This window comes from Daphnia pulicaria, chromosome 5, assembly GCF_021234035.1.
Source record: "Daphnia pulicaria isolate SC F1-1A chromosome 5, SC_F0-13Bv2, whole genome shotgun sequence".
NCBI lineage: Eukaryota > Metazoa > Arthropoda > Branchiopoda > Diplostraca > Daphniidae > Daphnia > Daphnia pulicaria.
In genome coordinates this window covers 997,350-1,018,845 of record NC_060917.1, presented here as the reverse complement: position 1 = coordinate 1,018,845, position 21,496 = coordinate 997,350, and the positions used below count along the sequence as shown (strand labels likewise).

At 39.9% G+C, this 21,496-nt stretch overlaps 3 protein-coding genes and 1 long non-coding RNA gene across 5 annotated transcripts; 3 read left to right on the top strand and 1 right to left on the bottom strand.

The window, feature by feature from the left end:
• The first annotated feature begins 850 nt into the window (after positions 1–850).
• LOC124341590 lies at positions 851–2,172 on the top strand. The gene is made up of 3 exons (XR_006918508.1): positions 851–1,648; positions 1,738–2,011; positions 2,120–2,172. It is a non-coding gene; the product is annotated as an uncharacterized LOC124341590 (long non-coding RNA).
• A 2,669-nt stretch (positions 2,173–4,841) lies between these two features.
• On the top strand, positions 4,842–5,732 carry LOC124341442 (ATP synthase subunit e, mitochondrial-like). Its single transcript, XM_046794546.1, has 2 exons — positions 4,842–4,946; positions 5,420–5,732. The coding sequence occupies exons 1-2, from the start codon at positions 4,905–4,907 to the stop codon at positions 5,630–5,632; spliced, it is 255 nt and encodes an 84-aa protein (XP_046650502.1). The 5' UTR covers positions 4,842–4,904; the 3' UTR covers positions 5,633–5,732.
• A 3,278-nt stretch (positions 5,733–9,010) lies between these two features.
• Positions 9,011–16,417, top strand: LOC124341055 (QRFP-like peptide receptor). 2 transcript variants are annotated; one of them, XM_046793956.1, is made up of 8 exons: positions 9,011–9,803; positions 12,415–12,557; positions 12,998–13,049; positions 13,155–13,492; positions 13,602–13,792; positions 13,879–14,060; positions 15,189–15,451; positions 15,562–16,417. In XM_046793956.1, the coding sequence occupies exons 1-8, from the start codon at positions 9,574–9,576 to the stop codon at positions 15,639–15,641; spliced, it is 1,479 nt and encodes a 492-aa protein (XP_046649912.1). In that variant the 5' UTR covers positions 9,011–9,573; the 3' UTR covers positions 15,642–16,417. The 2 variants fall into 2 exon arrangements, with proteins under 2 accessions (XP_046649912.1, XP_046649911.1); XM_046793955.1 differs by having other exon boundaries at positions 9,012–9,803; positions 15,559–16,417.
• On the bottom strand, positions 16,401–21,010 carry LOC124341026 (leucine-rich repeat extensin-like protein 5). The gene is made up of 12 exons (XM_046793912.1): positions 20,772–21,010; positions 20,563–20,704; positions 20,192–20,483; positions 20,040–20,126; positions 19,879–19,977; positions 19,555–19,803; positions 18,094–18,177; positions 17,938–18,024; positions 17,775–17,876; positions 17,512–17,700; positions 17,288–17,445; positions 16,401–17,219 (listed from the first exon to the last, which is right to left on the bottom strand). The coding sequence occupies exons 2-12, from the start codon at positions 20,668–20,670 to the stop codon at positions 17,100–17,102; spliced, it is 1,575 nt and encodes a 524-aa protein (XP_046649868.1). The 5' UTR covers positions 20,671–20,704; positions 20,772–21,010; the 3' UTR covers positions 16,401–17,099.
• Between the last annotated feature and the right edge of the window lie 486 nt (positions 21,011–21,496).

Genomic DNA, 21,496 nt, shown 5'->3' with positions numbered 1-21,496 from the left:
GATCATCATGACCTACTATAATCACGGCCTATATACTGGCCATCCCTCTGTTGCCGAATGGATCCAGCCTTTCCCATTCCCATTTCTCTGACTCATCATAGCCAGAGGGCCGAAAGTAGAACTCCAAAGACAAAAGAACTCATTTAAAAAAAAAATTTATTAGAAATACCCGACAATAGAACTCCAGTGCCCGACAGTAGAACTCTACTACGCGACAATAGAACTTCAATAATTTTTTAACTGTGTATTTGGAGTTCTTCTGTTGTTGCGAGTTCTACTGTCGCATACAAAGAAATTTTTAAGAATTATTAAAAATTTTTGGGTTCTTTTGTCAGTGGAATTCTTCTGTCTTTGGAGTAGGCCGGAGTAGGCCTAATGCATGGCCTAATGGAGTTCTACGGTCGCCATACCGATCAGTAGTGTTGCAACGTTGTGCTTTTTTCGGGTTCGTTATCGTTATCGTTAATATTTTTTTCTAATTTCTGAATCGTTTCGTTTTTCGTTTCGTTAACTTTAACGAGTCGCGTTTCTTCGTTTTTTGCGACTCGTTAAAAAATTAAAAAACTCGTCTAAAATATATAGATAAAATGTTATGGATAGATTGGATACATTTAGGCGTTTTCTAAAAGTGCCAATTTGTTCAAAGGGGGAGGGCGTGTTCGTGATTCGTGCTAGCGTGATCTGGAAACGAGACATCTAGCGAGAAAAACTCGCTTTAGCGAAAAACGCTTTGTCACACATTTAGGATTTAGAAATTGTCAGCAACCTGCGTTAGCAAGACCCAAAGGGCTTTTTTTAGTCTATATCTGTGCTCGCACAAAGTAACTTAAGTAAGAACTCAGAAAGACAAAAATCATTCGGGTAATTTACTGAATTTCGTAAAAGGGCAACAGCGCTTTCCAGTTGTCACGAAAGTTCGTCTGCATTCTGCAGTATGAAAAACAAGGTGGAAATATTTTTACCAAAGTGAGGCTGAGGCTACAGGTGTCCCTTAACAACGTGGTTGAAAACTTGAAACAAAGCCACGATACGTGTAGGATTTATTCCGTGACAAAGTAGTCAAATCAAGAATGTTTGAAACAGCCCATGTGCCCAGATCACATTGATGCATGAAGAACATGGAGTGTTTCACCCTCGTCAGATTTTTCAATGTACTTGCTAAACCGAAATGAGTGCTGCAAGAAAACTTTGTTCTGTGTGTTTTTATTGTACTGAAACCACTCCAACACTTTGCTACAATGCAATTGCCTCAAGTCTAAGCTTTTCTAGTGCAGTGTGCTGTTGAAGTTACCTCTTCTCGTGAAGTATTCCAGCGATGTAGAACAAGTAAGTGAACATAGACATTCAGTTACAGCAACATCTACCTACGTGAACTGCCAGACACAAAGTTTGCCTTAACTAAAGGAATTCTACATGGGAACTGGCATGGATTACAGTTCCACATCAGGCAACAAAGTATCAGTGTTGAAGGAAAGCCAGTGATAAGAACGTCTGAAAAGAAGTGCGGAATCGACGAAAGGGCATCCAGATTTTGCTTTTACGTGTTCAAGGATCAACGGAGAAGAAAGTTGAGATTGATATTTCTTAATTTTCATTCAACATCTTCTATGCAGCCAATCTCTTACAACGTGAAAAACAAGATTATTGAGTAAGACTTTAGCAACTCGTGATTGTGTTTTTAAGTAAAAATAACTTCTTCCTGGATATTTTAACAAAATTCCTTGATTCTCTTTTCAGACTCTGGAATCTTTAGGTCACGACCGACAGCGCGAATGCAGGTTCATTTCAAAACGCATCTTTGCCGAAAAAACTGAAATCCTGGAAGAAATTGGCTTTGGTAATGAAACTCTTGCCAAGGAGGAAAATAATACGTGACAATACTCGAGCCCCCATCAAATGAACTGTTGCTATGGTTTTGGCCAAGACGGAATTTGAAAAGCCCCTTTAACACCACAAGCTGTACTATCTGAGGCAGGTGACTACCACGATATAGTTGGCAAACGAGTATAAGGTGTTTATACAATTTAACTGCCACCCTTTTTTTTTTCCAAAGATCATGGGGTAGTAATTTTACTTTTGATCGTCAACATGACCTACCGATATCATCGCCTACTTCCAGGCAAAGCATTTCAATTAAGAACATATCCTGCGCAACGATTAAAATCTTTGTGAACTAATACGAGACAAAAACCGGAAAGCTGATCCCCCTGCGAGAGTCCCACTTCTTGCTCTGGTATCCTCAGGTATTTTCAGAATCAATAAACTTTATCATTCATTATTTTCTTGTTTCTTTGCTGTACGCAGGTGAGGTTAAATCCCGTCTAGATGGCTGTAATGGTATTACATAATTAGATCCTTAGTCTTCGACAAATTTTTCAGCCGTTCCGTCCAGTCAATCGTGGATGAAAGGGAATCTGTTGGTTTTCCTAGATGGTTAAAATTATGGCCGAGTGTCTTCTTTAGAGACAATTTCCGCCTTTTTTTTTAGACATTGAATGAAAATGTATCGTGTTTGTCTAACAAAGGATCATCTCTTGACATGGAAAGAAGAGAACAATTGATGCAAGATCGTGATTTGGTAATTTCAAAAAATTTCTGGGCTCCGTAATTTTCTTTCCCTGGTCTCATAATGAGTCTGTAGTCATGCTTTCACTGTAATGACCCTGTTGTTAGGGTTCTTATTGAATTCGAGCGAATTCTCATTTTCTAACAAAATGTACATTCATTATATTTCTCAGGTGATCTATTCGCTGTTAATTATTACTTCATATATTGAAGCTCTCATCAGTTCCATGGCACCATAACGCTGCCACTCCAGAGGTTGCACTAAAGTGGCCATCACAACTAGTTCTAATTTAAGACCAAGATATTTGATTTGAGGTAATGCTTGCTGTTGCTACAATCTCATTTGGAAATTATTGTCTTCTAAATAAATCTCCATTCTACTTTCAGGTGTTCGTCGCCGTTCCAAAGACCCGTTGGTGAAACTGAGGAGAGAATGCTGAAATTCAAGTCTGATCAAAAAATTATGTAGATGTAGATAAATGACAAGTGCATATCTGGGCTCCCTTCTTTTCTGTGGCCCCGTTTCCCTAACTAACCACTAACAAACGCCCGCCGGTGGTCAATCACCCGCTGTGAAACCAGGAGGAGGGGAGGGCTCTGGTCGAACGGGACTGGAAGGCGCATTGATCCGACGAAAACTTTTAGAGGGTCATGAGTCTAACCCGGAAGCCTAGTATGACTAATCGCTCCCCAGTAAAACTTGCCTCGCACTCTTCTCTCTTCTTCCATTTCCAGGTAATCTCCCTGGATCTACGCCGACACTGCATGTGCGAGTTTTAGCAAGCAATCCGCCACCCAATTTGACTAAAAGTGGTAGTTTGTTTTCACGGAAATTGCGTCCAACGGTTAAAAATTTCTAGTTCAACAATCTCACGTAGAAATTTGCATCTAGTCTACTGGTGCAAATTGCGATTCTTTAAGCTTGATTGATTTAGGTGATTTGTTAAAAGCAATTGTGATAAGCTAAAAAATTGGACTAATCCACTCTTTCTGAATGTTTTGGTTTTTAGATCACTTTGTTGTTTTTAGATTATCTTCAAAATATTCTGAAAAGGCGAATTACGGAATTATTAATTATAGTTCAATTTATTGGCTAATCACAATTTCTTTTAACAAATCACCTAAATTAATCAAGCTTAAAGAATCGCAATTTGCTTGCAAATTTCTACATGAGATTGTTGAATTAGAAATTTTGTAACCATCTGACGCAATTTCCGTGAAAACAAACTAACACTTTTTGTCAAATTTGGTGGCGGATTGCTGGCTAAAAAGCCTCGCACTTAAAAAAATTGACTTGTACCGGAAGCTCTGTTTAATGAATTGTTTATTTTGTAAGTGTTACAAATAAAATTTAGTCTTTAATACAAGGATAGTTTATTTATATATATATATAACAAATGCGTGGATTTGATGTTGGATATTATGGGGTTTGATTTTGAAGAATGGATGTGACTGTGAGTGGCTGTGGAATTTGATGTTTGGACATATTGGGTTTGAGGAATGGATGTGGAAAAGGTTAAACGGCTTAACAACAGATTTTATCACCAAGTATTGCGTATTCATTAAAAATATACCTCACTTCTTTTAGTGCATCATAACCAAATATCCCACCTCTACTTCCTCCTCATTGCCCCAACGCGGACATGTTTTTTATTTGTTTGACATAAACCTCCCCATATTCCTTGTTTTGTTCCTTCTCAATATATTATCATTTTATTCATATTCATATTTAAATAAATCTATACCTTATTCGGCAGAACACTGATGCAAACCATAAAACCAATTAAGCGAAAGAAAATAATTTATTCGTCGATTCATTAGGCGTTTCAACAAGTAAAAGTCAACCGGATTCTTCTTCAAATGCGTCCACTATCGGGGGATCAGAGATCGGGGGAACAGAAATTTAAAAGTCTCTAAAGAAAGACATTGACAAATTTTTGGATGTCAGAAACAGTTTTTTTTATTAAACATGAATAAATAATTGGTTTGAAATTGGAAGTAATACATTAATACAAAATAATAACATTGAAATCGTAATTATTTTATTAAAAGCCCGAAAAGATTTTCTTGGCCAAAAAGAAATTCAAAAACGGAGCCATTATCTAGCTACGTTGTCAGAATGTATATACGTTTTTAAATATTCAACTGAAGAAACCTCCTTGTGTTGTGTATTCAAATTCATTTTTTGTTTTTCAATTTTTTACAAGTTGAATGTCTAAATGTTTTTCAAGATTTAAATAAATTTCTGGCAACTTGGAAGTTACAAATGCAACAAAAAAATGTGACAACGTTCACTTGTTCATCTCAGTTGGCCCGTTGGCCGTCAAAATACGATAAATATGGCCGCTCTTGCTCCAGTTCAAGTCTCTCCCCTGATCAAGGTAACTGTCTCTTAAGCTTATAACACCTACAGTTTTCATGTGTAGAACAAAAATTGTTCGCTAGGATATGTGTGAATTTTAAGTTAGAACTTTCTTTGTAGATTGTATCATGTTAAAAACAGAATTCATGTTAAGTTAAGAGAGCCCTATGTTGCATGCCAACACTTCTAAAATAGGGTTGAAAATGTATGACACGTTTGGCGTGATACCTTAGTTAAGATGAATTCTTTTTGGCTATGCATGTTAGTAATAAGTATATGAGTTCATGTCCCTATATAATTCTCTTTAACGTCAACTTCTGGTTAAAAGAGTTTCGCTTGGGGACGACAAAAATTGGAGGCTTTGTGTGTTATGAGGCAAAAAAATTTCTAGTTTGCCTTATTGCCAAGTTCCAAACAATTACTTACTTAGTCAAACCATTTAAGTAAATTATCAGATTGATATTTAAACTCCTTTTTTTACATGTTTTACAGTTTGGTCGCTGGTCAGCCCTGTTGCTGGGTTTCATGTGGGGATCCCATCGTTACAGCACTCTAAAGGCCTCCGAAACTGCTTGGAGAATAGAAGAAGCTGAACGAAAGATTGTCAAAGATGCCCACAAGGCTACAGAGAAGACAAGACTGAACCGTGAAGAGCTCTTGTATTTAGCTGATCAGGCTGGTGTTAAAGTACCTCCCAATTTCTAAAGCCTAAAAATTGTCCAATACTGTACACATGTTAGTCTGCTGATAGAATTCCTTGGCAGTGTAAAAAGTTTCAAGATTTAATATAGGAGCTATATCCTAACTGGTTGTATATTTTTTTCATCCACAAGTTCTCTTACAATATTTAAGTAAAAAACTATATAGGCTCGGCCAACAGAAGTTTAATTATTGGTTTTGTAATTTAAGGATTGGTATAGTTACAAAATTTTCCTTTACAGCGTTAGTGCGTAATTGGCCTACATTTCTTGCCAGTTCGGCTCGTAAATAACATGACATCAAGTCGTCTTCATGAACAGCTGCTAGTTAAGACGGTAGATGATAAAAACCTAGTTGTCCTAGTTTCAGATGCGTTTAGCTCGCTGTGTGTCAAGTTATATTAGTATGTAAATGATAAAATAAAAGAGGTAAACAGCTTTTAAAATTGCGGTGCATAAAACTTGTGGGTCTCGAATGTGTAGTCAAACATTTCAGTATTCATCCGTTTCTTGTCTACGTCGCAGAGTAACAACAAATATTGTAATGGTCTGAAGGGTTCAATAATAACTGACATAGATTCTTGAAAGCTTCATTCTAAAAACTCAACTTTTGAAATCACGCAGTATGACCTGCGTATCTAATAAGAATGTTGTGTTTGTCTTCGTGGTCCTACGTCATGTTCGTCATCAAGTTTAAACTGTAGAAACAAAAACTTGTTGAAAAAATTACGTTGAATTGTGAAATATCCTATATTATACTCTTCGTTTCGACAAATAACCCAAAAATAAAGTTCAAGAGTATAGTGAGATGATAGACCAACAATTTATAATGTAAAGACAAACCTTTTAGTCTGACTACATCAATTTCTTCCCGTCTGTTGGCCGATGGTGCAATAGATGTGTCCTTAGGTGAATCGATTTCGCCATAAAATTTTCAATTTCCAAAATTGTGCCTCGGAAATAAATAGAATATATTCGCAGTAGTACCCTGTTAGTGTATCCCAAAAGTAGGAAGGACTGCTGGAGTTGTTATCTTCCTATGTAATGACATTAGATTATACATACTAGTAAGTTCATCTCAGATTGCTTTAGTGTCACTGAGAGGCGAATCGTGTTCACCAAACGAAAGATTGTCACGATAAATTCCACGTGAAAGTCTTTTTGTAAGGAGATACTTAAATTTGGGGGGTATTTTCCCGTTTTCGATACGTTTCATCTATCAGTTTAGCTGCGAGCCAATCGATTAGATAGCTTACCGAGATCTCCTCGACTATTAAACGGTTTAATTGAGATTTGTCATTTACTGGTCTTACCTTGGCCAGTTGATGCATTCCTTGCCGAACAACCTTTCGGTCTCTCCACCGATCACATGGTATATAAGACATGTATCTCCATGTCTGATTCTTTAGTTGATTGCTGGGGGGAAAAAAAGTTATTTGTTTAGATGGTTCCTTACGTTTTTGCGACCCTACCCTGTGACCCGAGTACCCTATACTCCCGTGTCACGGGATAACATCTGGGTTATACTACTTAGACTAAAGTTCTCATACAACTCGACTCTCTCGAGTTATATGTCCCACGATATCTCCTCTCAAAACTTGAAATCGGGTTTTCAAATCAGCCCGAGTTGTATTTGCTGATGCATACAAACCCACAGACAGATTATGACCAATAGTGTTCAAGCGTTTTATTCACAATCGTATATTAACCAAGTAATCGGTGTAGATATGCATTGTGCAATTAACTAATATTGCTTTTCGTTTCTTTCAAGAAATTTCGGGTTGCGACATCAAGGAAATGTGACAATTGGAGCGACAAATGATGTTATCAAAATGTGCGCACTTCCCACAATCAAAAAATACTGTAAGCCGTTTATGACTAAATTGCCAATTCGGTTGTTCGAAAATCAAAACCTTGCGCAGTTCAATCTAATTCGAAACGGTCTCCCCAGCTCTGTATAACTGTGATGGTGGCAACTTATTAAGCCCACACAACACACGTGGAACCTCTTAATGTTTTTTTACTCCGAGCCGAAATATGGGTCAATCGGCTTTTCTGGTTCAAATTCACACCAAGATGTGAAATGTTGTGCGTAGGAGATGCTGCTACATGACACTATTAAATTTGAATCATTCAAATGGCATCTTCCGACCATGAGAGCCTATATCGTCATGGTCGATAGAATATCGATTGAAGATTACAGTAAATCAAGTCGTCTATAGACGTTTGCGATTTCTGCGCAGGTTCCAGTAGACACGGTAAACCGCTTGAAATGGCATTATTATTACAGCCCAGTGGAATATGAGAGTTGTGCGGACCGCCAGTGTCATCCAATAATAACGTACACACATAGAATACGAAATGTAGTTTTCATTGTCATGTCAATATCTATCACGAATAAAGCGCAGTCCAATAAATTGAACGTTCGTCAGAGCAAGGACGCGTCTTGATAGAAGGATATTATAGGCTTACAGCGACTTATATTGATACACGCCTAGTAGAAAGAAAATCAATCTCATCATGGTAGGAAGAAAAAAAATCAGAAGAAAAACAAACAAATAAAAATGAAAATGATTGAGTGTGAGGTATTAGTCTTTCGGGTCGTGGAAGACAAAGTATGGCTGTTTTTATGCTCCGTCGACTTTGATGCGTTTTCACTCATTTTGGCGTGATGCAACTTTCACTTTGACTTTTTAAGGAAGATCTGAGTGTGACATATACGGATCTGCTGATAAATATGTAATACGTGATGTCTTGTAGTCGGTATACTACTTCCTCGTAGCTCTCGAGAGTCGAAACAAGACCATTTTGAAACATGGCGAAATAGTTTTCGGCGACGATCTGACGAAAAGCCATGCATAAAAACGGATTTCTCGCACCAACCCCAAAAACAAACTTTTATATGACCCGAACACGTAGACCGAGATTCCATAATAAGACTCGGATTTAGCACTCGGGCATCTTGGCAGAGTAGACAGGACATCGCAATTTTTTTGACAAGACGTACTACACACAGCCAACGGTTGGGGGACAAATAATATCTAATATTTCCCAGCTGCTATTCTCACACCGTCTCGGCATTTTCTCTCGAGTAACCCGGAGGAACCGTCACGTTCGCAGTGGATCCGCATAAAAGGACAATATAATCTAGCATCTTCCCAGACCGATTGTCGAGACGTCAAAGGAGAACGGGGTTCTCCCATATAAGAGGCTTTTATTATTATTCCACAAGATTTTAATAAAAATTTTCTCCTCTGTGCTGATCGAATTGACCCAGATATTCGAACGAAAGCGAGATGACATTACTCCTTGACATCGAATTCAATAATAGTGTTCAGCATCCTGTTACTTTCCTACATTCGTATGGTTACATAAGAAACGGACATCTTATTCTCTTTAACTAATATCATTTCGCTCTCTGTGTGTGAGCAACAACGTGTGTTGTTGGCCTATACCGTATTTTCCTTTTGGCTGTCATCGCGCAGAAGTCGCCCACAATTTCCTGGAGAAAAAAAAAAAAAGAAATAGAGCTTTTTTATTTTTTCGTCTGAGATCGATGTGGAGCTAGCCCATGAGATCCGCTTGCCCCATCCGCCAGTAAACATACCAACAGAGTCCTATATACACCCAGTCTTTTCATGTCATTCCACCATTTCTAGGACCCACCAGTCAAAGATGTCTCAGTCGAAAGGCGACGACGAAACAAGCTTGACGTGTTTTTTCCTCCGTCCCGGCTTCACCTTCATATGATATTCATATCATATCTACGTCGCTCTCGTCGCCAACTTGCAACTAAGTCGCCAGGATTTAGAAAAGAAGCGGTTTTTATACCAAAGATCACAACACCGCCGCCGCCGCAGCCCGAAAATGTATTTTTATTCAAGCCTTTAAACAAGAGCTAGTGCTGCTGCCGGGCTCGGGTGGGGGGAGAAAATCGTCTCCAAGAATATGGGCCATACACTGCAGGGTCAGCTTCTCGAAAATGGATCGGTGGTGATTGATGGCTTCGGTACAATTTCAACTGATGACTACAGATCTACAGTGATCAGTGCATTTTATTACCTTCACGAGCCATCAAAACTGATAGTCCTTTCTCTCTACTCGGTTGTTTTCTTGTTGGCGGCAGTTTGCAACCTCCTCGTTATCGTCGTCATCTTTCGCTTCCAGCATCTTCACAGGTAAAAGGAAATTTCGAAAAATATGTTTTTTTAAATAAATAATAATAGGTAGGGCAGAGAGATTCGACTTCTAGTACAGCATATAGTGTCTATTGCGAAATGAAAATGGATCGGTCTATATAGAGCCCGATAAAAAATGTCGCGGTGTGTCCAATACTATGTGCTTGGTTGGTGGCCAAAAAGAAACCAATAAAAATGGGAAAGCAATTTCTTATCGGCTATAATCGTGATCTTATGCATCGCAACAACCTAACTGGCTCCCAGCACATCGCCACACATTCAGTCCACACTGATGGAACTCGTGTCAGTGTGTGTGTGTGTTTTTTAATCTCTCTCAAGACATCAACCTATGTCTTCTCTTATATTTCTCTGATGCCCACACCGTAAAATGTCTGTTTTGTTGGAGTCTAGTTCATTATTCCGCGCGTAATATTTTATACCACGAACGTATTCGTAAAAAAAGAAGGTTCACATGCATCGACATCCATAAAATTGCGTTCGTGACTACTGGGCATCATTTCTAGATTCTCAGCGCAAACGAACAAATGTATTCCTATACGTCCAGGCTCTTTTGTATATGTATGAGCATACATATCGAACTGGAATCCCTATAGTCTTCCAGTCTATTTAAACAACTGTGCTGCTGACCACTGTGTATCGATTGAGGTATGCTGATAGACTGCGGGAAATCGTTTTTACGCCGACACAAATCAAAGCCGAAGCACCATAGCTGTACACATATTTTTCGGTTCAACTTGGGGATATTTGTCGGATATTATGAGCTATAAATTTATGGGAATCGTATATACAATCACAACCGACGAGAAGAAGGAATGCAATCGAATAAAAGCGCACTGAACTTGGCCAGCAATTGTGTACATTTAGAATGCAGGAAAATAGAAAAGAGAAAAGAATATGCTCCCTATGGGATAGCCATGGAGCGGTCAGTGAAATATGTCGTCGCTGGTCACGTAGCCCGAACCCGTGCCAATTATGCGACCAAGAATTGTGGCCAATTGCGCGTTACAACAACAAACAAACAAAACATCGCGACTGGGGAGGAATTTTCTTTATTCGGTTATACTATTACCGCTGCTGTTATTGGTTGCCCAATGTTAACAAATCTTTTTTTTTCAATTTTTACATGTCGTCTGTTATTTCTCCGTGAAATCAATTCGCTGTTTTTCGTTCATCTCTGTCGGACTCTATGGGTGGGGCGTAATTTTTCGACCCCAAAGAATTCCTCGCCGCGTATTCTGAATGCTAATTTCCCCGCAGCAAGTAAATTTTTTTGAACGGTTTATTTGGATTGAAGCTAATTGAGTGTTGAACGTTCTACTTTTTCCTTTGCTTCGTCTAATATCAAATTATAAGAAGTGGAGGGAACGTGCTGATGATGGCCATTCGGATGGGGGAAAAACCGGCTCCGCGCTCTTGTGGCTCCTCCTCTCCTTTAGCGACTAATTAAAGTCAATCGTAAAGATTCGCTGGTGATGGCGCTATATGCACAGCTCGTATAAATCGACGAGCGCATCGTGAATTCACGATGTGGTCCCAGTGTGTGTATCTATACGCAAGCCAATACACATTTCTCCACTCTGGAACTTTTGGACGCTATGCTGCAGCTGGAGAAGCAAAACCGTTTATAGTCTCCGGGTTGAAAGAGATGTGCCGGGTAGAAAAAGAAAAACGTAGAGAGAAATCGTCAGGATAGAAACAAACAACATTTCCCGGCAATGAATTCACTTAAATCGGTGCCACTCGTATATGTTGATTTTTTGGTCAAGGAAGGTTTAGAGTGTTTGGGTCATGGCCGTAATCTCCAACGCGCGAGTTTATTCTAGTGCTGTTGTGTGTGTATATTTCTCCCCTCAAAAACTTCTTCTTTTTTCATATAAAAGTCCCTTTTTAAAACTGGGAACTTACTAAGATGGAGATTTTTCCTTTCGAAATTCTCCTGCTGCAATCAAAGTAGCCGCTAATGAAAGGCAACAGAACGCGCAAGAAAAGCCCGCGAGATAAAGCTGATTCAAAAAGGCTTTGAACGCGGAGTAGGGGAGGCTCTGCTGTGCTGTCGGCCGGCGCCGATCAGCGGTTATCGCCAATGTCGGGACGTGATAAGACTCTCTGAAACTTTTCTTCCTTGATGCATACTCGATGTGGGCGACCACCGTTGTGGCAAAAAAGACAGTCTACACACACACAACCGGTATATATAAGTATATTTATAAACATTCACCGCGGTTGCCAACGTAACCCGTCTTGTGATCTGACCTTTCATTACCCTAACAATCCATCCGTGTAAATGCAGCAGTAGACGTTATATGGCAATTCGAGATGCATTGCCCTTTTTTCCTTGATTAATATGTCGGTTTCCATTTCGATCGCGCGTGGCGGAAAACGTATCAAAATAGCATATTGTCTTGGGAAGTAAATAATTTGCGTGATGTACATGCTCGTTTACCTTGAATTTATCGAGCGATGAGGACAATCAATAAAAGGCCTATCCTTCTATTCCATCATGTCCAATTGATCTGCTCCTAATATATAGTCTAATAAGACTGTGGAACTCTAAAACTCGTTTCTACTTTGTTCTTATTTTGTGCAACAGTGTCACCAACTATTTTCTCGTCAACTTGTCAGTAGCGGATCTTCTGGTAACGATGATTTGCATGCCAATGGCCATGTCGCAAAACATTACGGTGATTTGGTTCTACGGACTCTTCATGTGCAAGTTTGTGACCTATCTCCAAGGTAAATAACTATTTCTTTTTTCGTGTACTGTTCTATACTTGAAAGATTTGAAAAAAGCCACTAGCGAGAATTCCACGACGATCTACGCTGGATTTGTCCATTTTGCCTGCGCACTTTTTGCCTGCTGGAGTCCAAGTTTGGGTCGCTGGGTGGGTCACGTTCGGCAAACACAAATCTGCAAGTCATATGTAAATTTAAAGAAAGAGTGCGTACCGCAGTTTGAACTTTGTTGGAAATTTCTCAACGTATTTTCAGAAGCTTTCCTTTTGTTTTTGACCAAATATCGCCAGTCCCGCTTTGTTGGCTGTTGTCATGTCGGAGGTTTCAAACAAAACGAACGACGTAAAATAATAGGGAAAAGAAGAAAATGTATTGTGAATATGCCACCCACAATGTTGCGTCCTTGATTAAAAGAACCGGATTGATTTATTAAATTGCAGGAGTTGCAGCCAGTTCCAGTATGTTTTCTATTTTGGCCATGAGCATAGATCGGTACGTGTCGAGCAAATTACATTCACCATCAGAATGCAGCAGCATTAAACGCGTGACAGCGTGAAATATTACCGACTTTCTTCCATCTAATACATCCGCGTCTAGGTACTTTGCCATTCGTCATCCAATCGTCTTCCGACAATTCTTCAATAAGCGGGTGGCCCGTTGTGTCATCTTGTCCATTTGGGTGGTGGCCAGTCTCGTCTTCATACCAGTTCTGGTCGTCCAGCACGAAGAATCAATCACTCTGCACGGCGAGAACGCCGAGCTGGTCATTTGCAAAGTCTGCAAGCAGAGATGGGAGGAAGACTGGAACAAGATAACCTACAGCATTTTCTTGTTCGTCGCTACCTACGTCCTGCCCGTCTTGCTCGTTATCACTGCTTACATTCGCATGGGATGCAAGCTGTGCACGCCCAGCATCCTGATGAACAACCACGACGGTAGGAAGGAAATTATATACGTTCGATTTTATATATGCTATGGCTTCTATAACACGTATACCGTTATATATAAATACATGGGCGTTGCTGCTGCTGCTGATTTCAACAGGAGGCGAAATAATCTTAAACAGGGACTCACGATTGCTAAACTGCCGCCGTCGGGTAGCCCGGACGCTTTTAATTATCGCCATCGTCTTTGCCGTTTGCTGGATGCCCTACAATCTGACTCAGCTCTTTCTCGACACTTTGGAGAAGGAACAGTTGAAGGAAATGGACAAAACTGCGCCCCACCTGTTGATGGTATCCGACACCGAATATAGAAATAAACGCACGAAGAAAATAGAATTTCTAATTGAAATGGTTTGTTGTTGTTTGTTATACTATAGGTGCACTCTTTCAGTCTGTGGCTGGGTCATGCTAATTCCGCAATCAATCCGCTGCTCTATTGCCTCCTTTCGCGCAACATCCGCCAGTCAGTTGCGAATCTCTTCCGCCCGACCGGCCGGAATCTTCGCAACAGCTCGGAGCCCGTGGAAATGTTGCGACGCCGAGGTCCCGTCAGTAAAAAGTAAAATCAAAAGATTGATTTGTATACATGATCATTTATACAGTTAACTCCACGGTACATTTGCCGTGCCCAGCATAGCATTGATTGTGTGCGTGAATTGACCTTTTGGTCACGCACTCTGACTTTAAACTACCTTTACACCTATCGATCTAATTAAATAGGCTACTCCCAGATGGTGCCATATTAATGTAAGATACTATAGTACCACCATCTATAAGCTTTTTTCTGAAATGGTGAGCAATACGAGTGCAACGACCGTGGGAGCCATTAATCGACTTATAGGCCTTTTGACTCGTACAGGAAGGTGTAATAAGAAGGAGTTGAGCTCCTATCCAAGTTGTCCTCATTGGCTTAATGATGCTTTCCGCATATTCTCAATTTAAATTTAAGTAAGCCTTCCCACGTCTTTTCGGGCCAAGTGTGAAGATGTTCAACGGATGGAGAGATTAAAATCCATAACGTGAGTGCAATTTATTATAGACTGGAAGTTGAATTTCCAGCTATTTCCAATGCTTGTCGTTACATAAACTTAATCTTGATTGGAAAAGTTCAGTTGCCAGATTCTAAGAATGACGCAAAAGATAATTAGGTATTTTATTTTTTGCTGAAATGCTGAAGAAAGAAACTGAACGACAGGATATGTTTCTTTAGTTTCATTAAAAGTTTTGGTTCGTAACTATTAAAAGCGTATAGAAGAAACTACATAGTGACCTTATGTTATTGTTACCATAGTGAAATCATTCAAGTATTACAATATTGAGTCAGATTTTCTCCAACTTACACATGGCAACGTCATTTCCAGTTGAGTAACTCTGCGGGTCGTTGACTTTGTCCGAGCTAACGCCCACTACGCATTTTACACACACATACGAGCAAAATTACACAACGATGCATAAAATGAAGTTGTAAGACGTCTGTGCTCACGTTTTACTTACGACGGCCATGTCGTCAGAAGCCAAAATGTAAAAAAAGCTCTTTACATGATGTTGATTCCAATCTCCCAAGTCACAGATGGCTCGCCACTTGACCCAGATTGGTGTTGATCAACATAACACCCTTTCATTCATTTTTGTAAAGGTTGAAAGCAAAATTCTTTCGTCCATTTCTTATCATTTTTAAATGTTTTAGACGACCGCCAATAGTAAAGAACGGATGTTCCAACTTGAACCGCCAAAAGCCTGAGCCCCCATCTCACCAAGAGCTGCATCAAGTCAATGAGAATCCGCCCGGACGAGATTTGATCGTCATGAATCGACTGTCACCTCTAACCCCGCCGTCGATTAAGAAATTAATGGGATCACATTCTCAGAGCTTCATCACCATAGCCCTGATGCCTATCAAAATAGTCTCCTTCAACAAGATCTTGCAGTCTCATTCGAATAAACCAACAGGTTAGATTTGACATATAAAATTAGATTGGTAGCAAAACAACATCTTTCCATGGCTTGTTGACCTTATTCTTATACCTGTATTGCGCATGAACCCACTGATCGTATAGCAGCGCTCGAAGCCAAAAGTGTGGGAGATAACGGAGAAATGGAGGACCTGGATTCGACACCGAATAACTACTACTCGCTTTGAATATAAGCATTAGTGTCAAGAACGGGTTGTCTTCATGTCGTCTTTCAAGTTATTTCGCGGTGAAAGCCAATGCCGATCTATATAAAGCCCTCCTCGTCTCTGTTTAAGCACCTGAAATCAAATAAGGCACGACGTCAAAAGTTCTATCTTTTTGAAAAGAGATTCTGACAAATGAGAATGCGCCCACTTTTCCGTTCACCTTTTGATATATAACACGATCGTTCTATTTTTGAAAATGTCAAAACAATATCCGATATATTTGTTTGCGAGGCTGCTTCTGTTTATATTGACCAACAGAAGGATCGTCAAATTTTTCTTCTTTCAATATTTGATTGTACACACTGCCCCCTCCCCCCCACACGAAAACGTCACATTCTGTCTACCCATTTTCGACACCCCAGTCCGCCAGTTCAAACCGCGTTGCGACACAACTTCGTCAAGACTCTACCAATAATAAGTCAACCTGGACTTGGATCTCTACCTCCTCCATCCTTCATTTATTATCATTATTATTACTCATCAGTGTCGTACATGTGCCCATATCCGGGGACCCCGAATTTCTGATATTCTCGTCCTTTGTTGTTTACGTAACATCAAAAACGGCATCTGCTGCTCCCAGACCGTCTCGATTTCTATTCGTCTATAATGATTTCGTCAAACAAAATGTAATTGATGTGCTGTTTCGTGTCTTGTGAATTAATACTCTCAAATATGTCTATATTTTATGTCAAAGCAATTAACTGACCCAGTTACCAAAAATATATGCGAGATGTATATTGATCATGTATCATCCTCAAAAAGGGATAAGCCAAATTGGTAGACATACAGCGACAAAAACCAAAAAATTCCTTTTTGGTTTCGGTAAATGGTTTAACGGTCGACACGTGCAAGTGCAAAATAAAGAAAGTGGCAATCGAGAGAGTTCAAACAAGTCCCAATCAATTGACCGTGACTAATGCCGTACGCACGAAACAGCGTCGTATAGGAAAGAAAGCCAAATAACACAAGTTCCCTCCAAAATCGCTAATACAATATCAATAGTGGTCAAGGTCATGGAGAGGTGTTGCCAAAACATTGTCGCGACAAAATTATTGCGTGAGGAGGCAACAAGTCAAGAAAAATGGCATGGGAAAGTTCACTCACTCTCAAGTTCAATGTCAAAAGACACGCGGCCACTGACCGCTCTCTACTGTTTAGGAAATACTTTGTGAACTTTTTGCTGTTTTTCATGGTTCCTCTCTCATGTGATGCTCTCAGGCAAGTAAATAGATATATATCGCCAGGAAAAATGTCTAACGGACAATTATAGCGAAAGAGGCAATCAAGTAAATATATATAACACTGTAAATTCAGGACAAAGGTATAGAGTTCAAAGTTAAAACCACAAGCCACTGACCGCAATTCTTCCATGTCGTTACTTATTGGAAGATGAATGGTCGCCATCTGATAGCCTTCTTCTTATGTGTTGTTTTCAGGCCACTTGGTAAGGCGGGTCTTGCCGGCAGGGCGATTGCTACTATGTAACTGCATTGCTTCATCAAAGTGAAATTGGACTAGTTCATTCAACGAATGGAAAGTCTGTTCAAAATGACACAAAAAGAATTAATTTTGAAAATTACCCATTAAATTGTATAGAATTAAGTTACGTTTTCTTCTTCCTTTTCGCTACCTAACGCCAGTTTCCCGTCAGATCTTTTACGTATAAGTATGTGGAAAACACAGTGATGATACTGCAAGCTAAGTGTGAAGAAAGCATTATCTCCACCGTGTTTGGATGGCCTGATGAGAAAAGTTCCGTCTTCCACTGCCGTGTAAACAAAAGGGTTAACAAATGGCAAAACCTTTGAAAACATGAAATGATCTTCCTTACAGTTTCTTAATAAAGATTCGGATTGACGGCGATCCACGTTGAAGAACCAGGCAAACTTAGGAGTTTCGGAATCTGTCGAGGCGTTGCTACTGCGAGGACTTTGCACAGGACTGCTACCTTGCGGTGTAGACGGCAATCGAGGACTTCGGATTGGACACGGTGACGCCGTTCGACTCCCGAAAAAAGGACCTGCGAAAAACAAGGAGAAAAAGTATGAATCACGCTGAACGAGAGATTGTGGAGAATGTGGAAAACGAATATACTTGATTCACGCGGGGCCGGACTCTTTCGACGAAAAGGAGCAATTCCCCTGGGAAGAGGAGGCACCGCTGGTGGTGGGTATGTTGGTGGCGGATGTGATTCGGCTGCAAGAAAATAAAAATTAATAACTGACAAAGGTGATGAAAGACTAACGGGAATGAATACCAAGACTCGACATGGAAGTAGCGGTCTGTGAAGATAGTTTACGAAATGGCAGCATTTGCGGTGGTGGCGTCTGCTGGGACTCTGATCCTATGACACGTCAACAATTTATGAGGATCACGGATTATTGCCAAACATAGGAAGCAGTTGAATGAATACCTGATTGACTGAGACTCGATTCGGATGACCATCGGGACGAATCTTGATTTCGAACGGGCGGAAGAGGCGGAGTACCGAGTGGATCTGCAATTACACCAATAAAAATAGAAACTGGTTAATTCGCCGTTGGGACTAATATACTTGATTCTTGCTGAAAGACATGGTGCGATTCGTTAAGAGTGAAGTCAAGCCAAACAAAACTAGAAATGCCACCAATCTCAAGGGCAATCGCAAACGCTGCTTCCCTATCGTTCGATGACCGCGTGCTGATGACGCAAGTACCTCACCGCCTAATACAAATTCTATTTGCGTTTTCTAAGAAGAAAAAAAAGGACTGAAAACTGAACCGGAAATCGCTCGAATTCTTTTATTATCGTTGGACAAGACACGAGCATTTTGCAGTTTTCCCATGTATGTACACCAGTCATCTGACTATAAGCCGGCCGCTTTTCTTCAAGACGGGGGCCGGAAACCACAAAATGATCACACTTGCTTCGGGGTAAATCCAAAGGAAAAGCTGCTAAACAAGTCTGACAGGAGCTACGGTGTCTCTCCTTGACAATGGGCTCTCCCAAATTTCAATGTCAACAAATTTTATTATTAGATACCAGGAACCTTCTTAATACAAACCGAAAATTATAAATTGAATTGATTACCCTGTTCAATAACGTCAATGGAGCGGTTTAATTAGACTGTAATGCATTCACATGTAGCAACTCGCAACGGAGCTGAGATTCAAATGTCTTTTAACACAAAAGAAAACAACAATGAGCTTACCGTGAACTGTCATCAAAAGGTCGCAGGGGCAAGCGTATTTGGGCACTAGTTTACGGCGAATCCGTTGCGAACCCCGGACACAACACTCTACTGCGGCACATCCGAGCCGTTTTAACAAATTGCGAGCAGCAGGACCAGCAAAGCGAAGGTATCCGCAACAAGCCATAGCAGTTAAGAGAATGAAAGCTCATCCACGTGATGCGGATTCACAACCCCCCTATCGAAAGTGTAAAAATTAGAGCCACCTGTCTCTAATTTACTCCTTCAATGGCTTGGAATAAAGAACACGGATCCAGCAATAACCACATGGCAAGTCTCTGATCTATAACTAACTGCTGGATAACTCGAGAAGCGTTACGACTTTACGTTGCTATTCATACAAGTAGCGAAGATTGCCTTAGGGTGGGCGGGAGATAGAGAAAGGGTGGAACAACAACGGGCTATCTAATAACTCCCAAAAACTGCCCAAAGAAAAATACGAAAGAAGATGATTTGACCACTACACCATTCGCTAGTCGTACATCGCAGCTGAAAACAAACACAGCGAACACTCAACACAAAGCCCGCTCATTAGCTGTGCCCTATGGGAAATGGCAGGTGCCCATTGGTTGTCTTTCAAAACACTTTAGCAAACACATTGAAATATGTGTTAATGGATATACTATATAATAAATAAACATTTACCTTGTGATACTCTTTCTTCCAAAAGACTTGTTTTTGACAGCAAGTGTTTGATGAATCCCGGCTTGCGAACCTTTTTCTTTTTCTTTGTGGAAAACGTTGAATTGTTTGCAGCAATTGGGCTATTATGGGCTTCGTCATCGGTGTCAGTAAAACTGTCAGAGGACATCAATATAAAAGGAGATCCTCCATCTGACGAATTGAAACTGTTCATACGGCTGTTAATAGCTTCTGGGATACTCTCTTCAGCACCTAACGCAATATCAAATCACAGATTATATACTTTGATTGGGGCCCCAAAGTAGGTATAATTATCAAATTCTTTACCGCCAGATATAGGAACTAAATAATCGGATTCGTCATTATCAACGTTATTTTCTTTGGCGATATCGCGGAAGAAAATGTTATCCATCCTTTTTGGTTCACCTAATACACACATAATAAATTTTTTATAAATATATTATGAATTAATCTACCAATTTTCACACCATTTTGAAAGTTTCTCGGTGGTAAAAATGGCTTTTTTGATAAAGAACCAGGCTTAGGTGGTATAGTCGGTGCGATTCTAGGGGCTTCTTAAGTTGGAACACAAAAATATATTTTGACAATTACGATGATTAAATTTAAATTCCAATAATACTTGGCTTAATAGTTGCTGAATGTGTCATTATTGGTCCAGGGGATTTTTCTTTTGGTGTTTGGCTAATGTCAATATTTGAAATGGCTTCTTGTAACCTCATTGAAATGTGTGCCTTTACTACAACATCTTTTCGATAACTCTCAGATCCCAGGTCATTTAACAATGCCACTATCTTGGAACGTTTAATTATTGGTATTGTCCAGCTGGTAAGTGACTGGTAATTTAAACTAAGAAAGGCCACTCCATCAATAGAATTTGTTGCCAGTGCAGGTCCACACCCAAGTATTCCATTCTGTGAGTTGCAACCAAGTGTTAGTATTGACAAAACCAAAACTTTAACCCAAAAAATATATAATTTAAAAAATAAACACCTTGATCAGATATTTATCCACATCAGCTTGGCTCCATGAAACAATTTTATGAATGAAATCTGGATCACAATCTCTTTTGAAAAGATTTTCACTTTTAAGGGTAGCCATTCACCCGACAAATAACTTGTTCGCAGAACTCGTTCTTGTAAATGACGGAGATCATATGTAGGAAGTTTGCATTTCAGTTGTCAAAAATGATAGAATGATACCACGGGACGTGCGTGTACGTTATCAGCAAGCCGATGCAAGATTTGCGGTTTTACCGGGTTTGATATGGGTGTGGATTTTGGCGGTATAGAGCCGGAATAAGGTCGACGATCCAGTTTCCTTTTTCACGCCTTTCTCTTCCATCACGACACGCTACTCATGCCAAGAAATCTTATCTTTTTTATGTAAATTTCCATAACGGCCATTATTGTTTTTGTTTACGAAACGCTGACGAAACGCCACAATGAAGGTGTAGGATAAACAACAGTTGGAAATACCCGCGATTCCATCTCAGTGATCAAAATTTAAAAGTGAATTTTCACAATTTACTAATAATATGAGAATATCGCCAATATCGATATCAACATTTGTAAATAATATTAATACTTGTATACACGTACCATGGTGCACGTACAATCATACATAATAATATTGAGAATTTTGAGATAGCTATTCCCACCCTGCTCCACTTTCTCAACAACAACGACTTTGATATTCTTTTATACGCTTGCTGGTCTTTCTGTAACCTCGTCGGAAGAACAAATGAAGTAGATCAAGAATTTGTCGACGGAGGAGCCGTTCCTCGGCTTGTGGCTGTATTGCATCGCGAAGAATTTTCACCTCGCTAATTTCTCCTGAAGACAATCGGCAAGATCGTCAAAGGCAGAACCGATTCCGTTCTGGCGGCTGACAGTGCCTACCCGTTGCTGGCCAAGTTTCTTGCTCA